The following is a 10,105-nucleotide window of genomic DNA, read 5'->3' as shown; positions in this document are numbered from 1 at the left end:
ATTTAAAGCTTGTGAGAGACTAGAACACAGCAGGAAGATTATTATGATTATTATAAACAGGAAAATTCCCAATATTTGGAGTGCGCTTCAAAGCCATGGTCCCCAAGACCCCAACCAATCAAAATTAAGTAAGGCAGGGCGCCTGGGTGGCTCAGTCAGTTAAGCATCTGCCTTCGGCTCAGGTCATGATCTCAGGGTCCTGGGATGGAGCCCCACATCAGGCTCCCTGCTCAGCAGGGAGCCTGCTTCTCCCTCTCCCTGCTCATTCTCTCTCTCTCAAATAAATAAATAAAATCTTTTTAAAAAAATTGAATGAGTCAAAGAAAGGCCCCACTGAAGAAATCACTCTTTTAGGCCAAGTGGCTTGCTCAGTGATCTTATGTAATTCAGTTTTGACTTCTGTAGGAGTGTTAATCCAGGGATCACAGGTGGTGTTGACCACAGCAGACACTTCCTAGTTCAGCTAAAAGATAATCAAGGGCTATTTTATTATCAAAAACAACTTTGGCCAGAGAGTCTAAGGATCTCTGTTGGGCATCTATTGCTTTAACAGCAGATGTTGCAACAATTTCAAGAATTAAGGAGTTCCTGATCACTTACATTTATAAGCCTCACTTAACATTTATGCTTAATCAGGGAGGTAGAAATCTGCCAAAAGGAGTCCTGAATCATGAAAGCCTCCAGGGAGATCTTTTTTAACTCACGATGTAAATTTTGGGAATGTCTTGTTTTGCTTGAGAAAAGCTAAGGGCACAGTTAGATTGTCCCCTAGCCTGAAATAAAAAGTTGTTTTAAATTCTAGACGTTAGCCCCCTTAGGAGTGGCCGGGGAGATACAGATGAGCGTGTTGTCTTCCAGGCCAACACCAGAGTAAAGGAAAGGAAAGGAAGAAGACTGTCGTGTTTAAAGTATGAAGTCGAAAGATTTATATGATCTGAAGAGAAACCAGAGTAAAGTATGAAGTCGATCGGTCATCTTGGGTGGAAGCAGTCTACCTAGAAGTCAGCTACTTCTCTTCCTCGTCAACTTGACTTGGAGGTCTCCAGCACCTGTACAGGATCGATAGTGAGCCTCCTTTAGCTGTGTGATGTGTACCCACGGCTCAATACCTTCTAGTTTTGCGCAGTGTTAGTCATCAGGAACATTTGGTAGGGTCCTTTCCAACGGGGCTCGAGGGCTGTCTTCCTCTGATGAGGTTTCTAGAATACCCAGTCACTGGGCTTTAGACTGTGGCCAACAGGTTCCTTTGAATTAGGATCTGAGAAAGCTTCTTTAACCTATTGATGACAGGCTTGAGCATAAGACTTTAGAAGCTTAACAGTAGGGGTGCCTGGGTGGCTCAGTCGTTAAGCACCTGCCTTTGGCTCAGGTCATGATCCCAGCGTCCTGGGATGGAGCCCCGCATCAGGCTCCCTGCTCAGCGGGAAGCCTGCTTCTCCCTCTTTCACTTCCCCTGCTTGTGTTCCTCTCTCGCTGTGTCTCTCTCTGTCAAATAAATAAATAAAATCTTTAAAAAAAAAAAAAAAAGAAGCTTAACAGTAGCTGGGCATACTAGAACGAGACAAGGGATCAGCGGAAGGTTGTATACTGATGGAATTCCAGGAAGTCTGCAAGATTTTCATGAGGCATTATATGATCTGTCCAGTGAAGTGGGAGCTTCAATCACTGGAGATTATAGAAGATATATCCCAAGTGGGAAACACATTTTTAACATTTTTCTCCCCACACGGTGAGGGCATCAGACCTGCAGCAGGGAAAAGTTTCAACCCATCCAGAAAACATACAAGCAAGAACAAAAACATATTGGTAACCCATACTTGGTGGCTGTTAAAAAATCCAGCGGCAGGTGTTCAAAGTGTCCAGAGGCAGGAGGTCGGAGGCCCCTGGAGACAAAAACAGTTTTTCCAGGATTATGGACCTGAGAAGTCAGACATTGCTGGTAGACTGTTTTTTGCTATATTCTAGAAATCTTTCCACCAATGTCCATTTATAATTTGAGTCATCTTAAATGCCCTATGGTGGGCAAAGGAATGCAAACACCAAAAAATGGGGTTTGTCAGGGTAGCCAGGAAGAACCAAGCAGTTGTCTTGGGTTTCCCATAGCCCTGTTTGTTTAATTTACATCCATTGTTTATCCACCTTAATTTCTCTGCTTGAGGAGCTGACTGTTGTCATGTTACCAGGACATCAGGATGGCAAAGGTCCGGCAATGAGGGGTCATTACTATAGAAATAGAATGGATTTTACCCCCATGTGCCATGATCTTACAAATACAACATCGAGAAAGTTTAGTATTACTTCTTATTTGACAATGCTTCCCATGCAATTGGACATGTCAAATCCGCCTAGTTAGTTTAGCCAATCTTTTGGAATGTTCGAGGTCAAAAAGTTAAGCAGACCAAAAGTCTTAAAAAAAAAACCAAAAAAACAACTTTGTCCTTTAAGCAGAGAGAAAACCAAATTCTAATGTTGCGCCAACTTACTCTTGATCTTAAAACTTACTCATTCCAAAAGAAATTGTGCAAAAGATACAAATAAACAATTCACTAGTAAGTAAAGTAAAAGAATAAATTAAAAAAAAAACAAACAAAAAACCAGCAAAAACTGCACCTTATTCATTCCAGTCTTAGTCGGTCCTGACCACACATAAAATTCCTTCCCAAAGGGGGCACCTGAGTGGCTCAGTAGTTTAAGTGGCCAACTCGATTCCTTCCCAAAGGGGGCACCTGGGTGGCTCAGTAGTTTAAGTGGCTGACTGGATTTCTGCTCAAGTCATGATCTCAGCGTCCTGGGATAGAGCCCTGCGTTGGGCTCCGTGCTCAGTGGGGAGTCTGCTTGAGGATTCTCTTTGCATCTCCCCCTGCTTGTGCGAGTTCTCTCTCTCTCTCTAAAATACTTAAAAAAAAATTCCTTCCCCAAGATTTTTTTTTCATGAAACTTCTACATCTTTCTTTTTCACACTCAAATGTTGTCCTCAGTTTTCCCTCTTTAAATAACCACGCCTGTGGCGCCTGGGTGGCTCAGATAGTTGAGAGTCTGACTCTTGATCTCCGCTCAGGTCAGGATCACACGGTCATGAGATCGAGCTCTGCACTGGGTGTGGAGCCTGCCTAAGATTCTCTCTCTCCCTCTCTGCCTCTCCTTCCCTCTCTCTCACTCTCTCTCCCTCTCTCACTTTCTAAATAAATAAATAAATAAATAACCAACCACCCTCACTTTGGGACAAAATTACTTTCTTTTCCCTCAATAAAAATGTATTTCTAGGGTGGAACCCGAGGACAGGAGCCTCAGATGAAAGAAACTATCATGAACCAGGAGAAACTCGCCAAACTGCAAGCACAAGTGTGCATTGGTGGGAAAGGAACTGCTCGCCGAAAGAAGAAGGTGGTTCATAGAACGGCTACAGCAGATGATAAAAAACTTCAGTTCTCCTTAAAGAAGTTAGGGGTAAACAATATCTCTGGTATTGAAGAAGTGAATATGTTCACAAACCAAGGAACAGTGATCCACTTTAACAACCCCAAAGTTCAGGCATCACTGGCAGCGAACACTTTCACCATTACAGGCCATGCTGAGACAAAGCAGCTGACAGAAATGCTACCCAGTATCTTAAACCAACTTGGTGCAGACAGTCTGACTAGTTTAAGAAGACTGGCTGAAGCTCTGCCCAAACAATCTGTGGATGGAAAAGCACCACTTGCTACCGGAGAGGATGATGATGATGAAGTTCCAGATCTTGTGGAGAATTTTGATGAAGCTTCCAAGAATGAAGCAAACTGAATTGAGTCAACTTCTGAAGAACATAAAACTTGAAGAAGTTACTGGGAGCTGCTATTTTATATTATGACTGCTTTTTAAAATTTTGTTCGTGGATCTGATAAAATCTAGATCTCTAATATTTTTAAGCCCAAGCCCCTTGGACACTGCAGCTCTTTTCAGTTTTTGCTTATACACAATTCATTCTTTGCAGCTAGTTAAGCTGAAGAAGCCTGGGAATAAAGTTTGAAACAAGGTTAATAAAAAAAAATGTATTTCTATTCCTCATATTTTTTCTTTTTACCAAAAACACACATCTTACTTTCTTGCACTGTTGTTTCCTTTATTAGAATTTTTAACTCTTAGAAACCTTAATTTCTACTGAAAGCTAATAAGTAAGCAATTGTGACCTGTTACACCAGCATTCAAGATTAGCAAATTGATAAGTGTATTTCATAATTTTTTTTCACCACAGTATAGTATAGTCTTTTAATAAAACATGTTTACTGGAGGGGGGAAAGATGGTGGAGGAGTAGGGGACCCTATTTCAGCTGGTCCCCGGAATTGAGCTGGATATCTACCAGACCACTCTGAGCACCCACGAAACCAGCCTGAGATGTAAGAAGATCTGGATCTCTCTATAAACAGAATATCGCAGGCAGTTGGTTTTGAGGTACGAAGCGGAGAGCCATGATCCTGTGGGCAGATATTGGAGGATAAATGGAGACAGGAGGGTGCCTGGCCGTGGGGATTCTACACCACCGGTGAGTGACAGCCTCGCGCGCTGGGGACGGGCACAGACTTGCAGACCGGTAGTGGCGGGGAAAGGACTTTAGGGCAGACCCCGGGGTGGAAAACCAGACCGGCGGGGTTGCAGGCACGCAAACTGGGAGCGGCTGGCGGTTTTAGAAGCACAAAGGGCAGAGATGTGCTCCGACCTGGAGGCAGGACTGGGAGCGCTGCGGAGGGGCGCACAACCCAGGATGCTGCAGTTTATAGCAGCATGGACAGAAACGGAGATGGTGTGGCCTGGAGAGCTCACTGAAGAACAGACTGCAGTCTCTCTGCTCTGAGGCAGAGGGTTGGAAATGGTCTATTCTGCTCTTACTCGCGGAAGAGACGCAGAAAACCGCCAGGGAAAGGCGCCAGAGAACAAAAGCCCCAAAGACTGATTCCCACTGAGCCCATCCCCCACCACAGGGGTGCAGGGCAACTCCGCCCAAACAGGGTTGCCTGAGTAACAGCGCGGCAGGCCCCTCCCCCAGAAGACAGGCTGGGAAAACAAGAGGCCAGCAACCCTAAGGTCCCAAGAAAACAGGTGCATCTTGCTTGGGTTCTGGTCAATAATTTGGACTCTATACATTCCCTCAAACACCCATCAACAGAATGACTAGGAGGAGGAGCCCCCAAAACAGAAAAGACTCAGAGATTATGACTTATGCTGCAGATTTACAAATGGATGCAGATATAACCAAGATGTCGGAGATGGAATTCAGGCTAGCAATTGTGAAGACAATGGCTAGAATGGAGAAATCAATTAATGGCAACATAGAGTCTCTAAGGGCAGAAATAAAAGGTGAATTGGCAGAACTTAAAAATGCTATCAATGAGATTCAATCCAATCTAGATAATCTAACAGCTAGGGTAACTGAGACAGAAGAGAGAATAAGCGACCTGGAAGACAATATAATAGATAAAATGGGAAAAGAAGAGGCCAGGGAAAAACAATTCAGAATCCATGAAAATAGAATCAGAGAAATAAGTGACACCATGAAGTGTCCAATGTCAGAATAATTGGAATCCTGGAGGGAGTGGAGAGAGAGAGAGGACTAGATGTATTTGAGCAAATCGTGGCTGAGAACTTCCCTAATCTGGGGAATGAAACAAACATTCGAGTCCTAGAGGCAGAGAGGACCCCTCCTAAGATCAAGGAAAACAGGCCAACACCCCGGCATGTAATAGTAGAACTTGCAAATCTTAGACCAAGGAAACCATCTTAAGGGCAGTCAGGGGGAAGAGTTTCCTTATGTACAGAGGGAGGAACATCAGAATAACGTCAGACCTATCCACAGAGACCTGGCAAGCCAGAAAGGCCTAGCAAGACATATTCAGGGTACTAAATGAGAAGAACATGCAGCCAAGAATACTTTATCCAGCAAGGCTTTCATTTAGAATGGATGGAGAGATGCAGAGCTTCCATGACCGGCAGAAGCTGAAAGAATATGTGACCACTAAGCCAGCCCTGCAAGAAATATTAAGGGGGGTTCTATAAAAGGAGAAAGACCCCAAGAGTGATCTACAACAGAAATTTACAGGGACAATCTATAAAAACAACGTCTTCACAGGCAACATGATGACAATTAATTCATATCTTTCAATAATCACTCTCAACGTGAATGGCCTAAACGCTCCCATAAAATGGCACAGGGTTGCAGATTGGATAAAAAGACAGGACCCATCCATATGCTGTCTACAAGAGACTCATTTTGAACCTAAAGATACATCCAGACTGAAAGTGAAGGGATGGAGATCCATCTTCCATGCCAGCGGACCTCAAAAGAAAGCTGGGGTAGCAATTCTTATATCAGACAAATTAGATTTTAAACTGAAGTCTGTAATAAGAGACACAGAAGGACACTATCATTCTTAAAGGGTCTATCCAACAAGAAGATCTAACAATTGTAAATATCTATGCCCCCAACATGGGAGCAGTCATCTATATAAGCCAACTGTTAACCAAAATAAAGAGTCATATTGATAACAATACGTTAATTGTAGGAGACCTCAATACTCCACTCTCAGCAATGGACAGATCATCTAAGCAGAAAATCAACAAGGAAACAAGAGTTTTGAATGATACATTGGACCAGATGGACCTCATAGATATTTACAGAACATTCCACCCTAAAACAACAGAATACTCATTCTTCTCGAATGCACATGGAACTTTCTCCAGAATAGACCATATACTGGGTCACAAATCAGATCTCAACCGATACCAAAAGATTGAGATTATTCCCTGCATATTCTCAGACCACAATGCTCTAAAACTGGAACTCAATCACAAGAAAAAACTTGGCAGAAATTCAAACACTTGGAAGCTAAAGACCACTCTGCTCAAGAATGTTTGGGTCAACCAGGAAATCAAAGAAGAACTTAAACAATTCATGGAAATCAATGAGAATGAAAACACATCGGTCCAAAACCTATGGGATACTGCAAAGGCGGTCCTAAGGGGGAAATACATAGCCATCCAAGCCTCACTCAAAAAAATAGAAAAATCCCGAATTCACCAACTAACTCTACACCTTAAAGAACTAGAGAAAAAGCAACAAATGATGCCTAAGCCATGCATTAGAAGAGAAATAATTAAAATTAGAGCAGAAATCAATGAATTAGAAACCAGAAACACAGTAGATCAGATCAATGAAACTAGAAGTTGGGGGTTCTTTGAAAGAATTAATAAGATTGATAAACCACTGGCCAGACTTATCCAAAAGAAAAGAGAAAGGACCCACATTAATACAATTATGAATGAAAGCGGAAAGATCACGACTAACACCAAGGAAATAGAAACAATTATTAGAAATTATTATCAACAACTATATGCCAATAAACTGAGCAATCTGGATGAAATGGAGGCCTTCCTGGAAACCTATAAGCTGCCAAGACTGAAACAGGAAGAAATTGACAACCTGAATAGGCCAATAACCAGTAACGAGATTGAAGCAGTGATCAAAAACCTCCCAAAAAACAAGAGTCCAGGGCCTGATGGATTCCCTGGGGAATTCTACCAAACATTCAAAGAAGAAATAATACCTATTCCACTGAAGCCATTTCAAAAAATAGAAACAGAAGGAAAACTTCCAAACTCATTCTATGAGGCCAGCATTACCTTAATCCCCAAACCAGGCAAAGACCCCATCAAAAAGGAGAATTTCAGACCGATATCCCTGATGAATATGGATTCCAAAATCCTCAACAAAATCCTAGCTAATAGGATCCAACAATACATTAAAAGGATCATCCACCACGACCAAGTGGGATTTATCCCCGGGATGCAAGGGTGGTTCAACATTCGCAAATCAATCAATGTGATAGAACACATTAATAAGAGGAGGGAGAAGAACCATATGGTCCTCTCAATTGATGCAGAAAAAGCATTTGACAAAATACAACATCCTTTCCTGATTAAAACTCTCCAGAGTATAGGGATAGAGGGAACATTCCTCAAGCTCATAAAATCCATCTATGAAAAACCCACAGCGAATATCATCCTCAATGGAGAAAAGCTGAGAGCCTTTCCCTTAAGATCAGGAACACGTCAAGGGCGCCCACTCTCACCACTGTTGTTCAACATAGTACTAGAAGTCCTAGCAACAGCAATCAGACAACAAAAAGAAATAAAAGGTATTCAAATTGGCAAAGAAGTCAAACTCTCTCTTTTCACAGACGACATGATACTTTATGTGGAAAACCCAAAAGACTCCACCCCCAAATTACTAGAACTCATCCAGCAATTCAGTAATGTGGCAGGATACAAAATCAATGCACAGAAATCAGTTGCTTTCTTATACACTAACAATGCAACTGTAGAAAGAGAAATTAGAAAAACGATTCCATTTACAATAGCACCAAAAACCATAAGATACCTTGGAATAAACCTAACCAAAGAGGTAAAGGATCTATACTCTAGGAACTACAAAACACTCATGAAAGAAATTGAAGAAGACACAAAAAGATGGAAAAACATCCCATGCTCATGGATCGGAAGAATAAACATTGTTAAAATGTCTATGCTACCCAGAGCAATCTATACCTTCAATGCCATCCCGATCAAAATTCCAATGACATTTTTCAAAGTGCTGGAACAAACAATCCTAAAATTTGTATGGAATCAGAGAAGACCCGAATCGCCAAGGAAATGTTGAAAAAGAAAAACAAAGCTGGGGGCATCACGTTGCCCGATTTCAAGCTATATTACAAAGCTGTGATCACCAAGACAGCATGGTACTGGCACAGAAACAGACACACAGACCAATGGAACAGAATAGAGAACCCAGATATGGACCCTCAACTCTATGGTCAAATAATCTTTGACAAGGCAGGAAAAAACATGCAATGGAAAAAAGACAGTCTCTTCAATAAATGGTGCTGGGAAAATTGGACAGCCACATGCAGAAGAATGAAACTCGACCATTCTCTAACACCATTCACAAAGATAAACTCAAAGTGAATGAAAGACCTCAATGTGAGACAGGAATCCATCCAAATCCTAGAGGAGAACATAGGCAGTAACCTCTTTGACATCGGCCATAGCAACTTCTTTCAAGATACATCTCCAAAAGCTAGTGAAACAAAAGCAAAAATGAACTTTTGGGACTTCATCAAGATAAAAAGCTTCTGCACAGCAAAGGAAACAGTCAACAAAACAAAGAGGCAACCCACAGAATGGGAGGAGATATTTGCAAATGACACTACAGATAAAGGGCTGGTATCCAAGATCTATAAAGAACTTCTCAAACTCAACACCCAAAAAACAAATAATCAAGTCAAAAAGTGGGCAGAAGATATGAAAAGACACTTCTCTGAAGAAGACATACAAATGGCTAACAGACACATGAAAAAATTGTTCATCATCATTAGCCATCAGGGAACTCCAAATCAAAACCACACTGAGATACCACCTTACACCAGTTAGAATGGCAAAAATGGACAGGGAAAGAAACAACAAATGTTGGAGAGGTTGTGGAGAAAGGGGAACCCTCTTACACTGTTGGTGGGAATGCAAGTTGGTACAGCCACTTTGGAAAACAGTGTGGAAAAAAAGAAGAAGAAGGTAGCGGGAGGGGAAGAATGAAGCGGGGGAAATCGGAGGGGTAGACGAACCATGAGAGACGATGGACTCTGAAAAACAAACAGGGTTCTAGAGGGGAGGGGGGTGGGAGGATGGGTTAGCCTGGTGGTGGGTGTTGAGGAGGGCACGTTCTGCATGGAACACTGGGTGTTATGCACAAACAATGAATCATGGAACACTTCATCTAAAACTAATGATGTAATGTATGAGGATTAACATAAGAATAAAAAAAAAAAAGGAAAACAGTGTGGATGTTCCTCAAAAATTTAAAAATAGAACTACCCTATGACCCAGCAGTTGCACTCCTGGGTATTTACCCCAAAGACACAGATGTAGTGAAAAGAAGGGCCATATGCACCCCAATGTTCATAGCAGCAATGTCTGCAATAGCCAAACTGTGGAAAGAGCCGAGATGCCCTTCAACAGATGAATGCACAAAGAAGATGTGGTCCGTATATACAATGGAATATTCCTCAGCCATCAAAAAAGATG

The 10,105-nt window shown here is 42.0% G+C and overlaps 1 protein-coding gene across 1 annotated transcript; it reads left to right on the top strand.

Annotated features, from left to right (window-relative positions):
- The first annotated feature begins 3,270 nt into the window (after positions 1-3,270).
- On the top strand, positions 3,271-4,017 carry LOC118011150 (transcription factor BTF3-like). Its single transcript, XM_035005706.1, has one exon. It carries the CDS (start codon positions 3,292-3,294, stop codon positions 3,778-3,780), a length of 489 nt encoding a protein of 162 aa, XP_034861597.1. The 5' UTR covers positions 3,271-3,291; the 3' UTR covers positions 3,781-4,017.
- The last annotated feature ends 6,088 nt before the right edge of the window (positions 4,018-10,105 follow it).

Source organism: Mirounga leonina, unplaced genomic scaffold, assembly GCF_011800145.1.
Source record: "Mirounga leonina isolate KUSES-001 unplaced genomic scaffold, KU_Mleo_1.0 Mir_150, whole genome shotgun sequence".
Taxonomy (NCBI): Eukaryota; Metazoa; Chordata; class Mammalia; order Carnivora; family Phocidae; genus Mirounga; species Mirounga leonina.
Note: the sequence above shows the minus strand (reverse complement) of the source record. Positions and strands in the feature narration are given on the sequence as shown.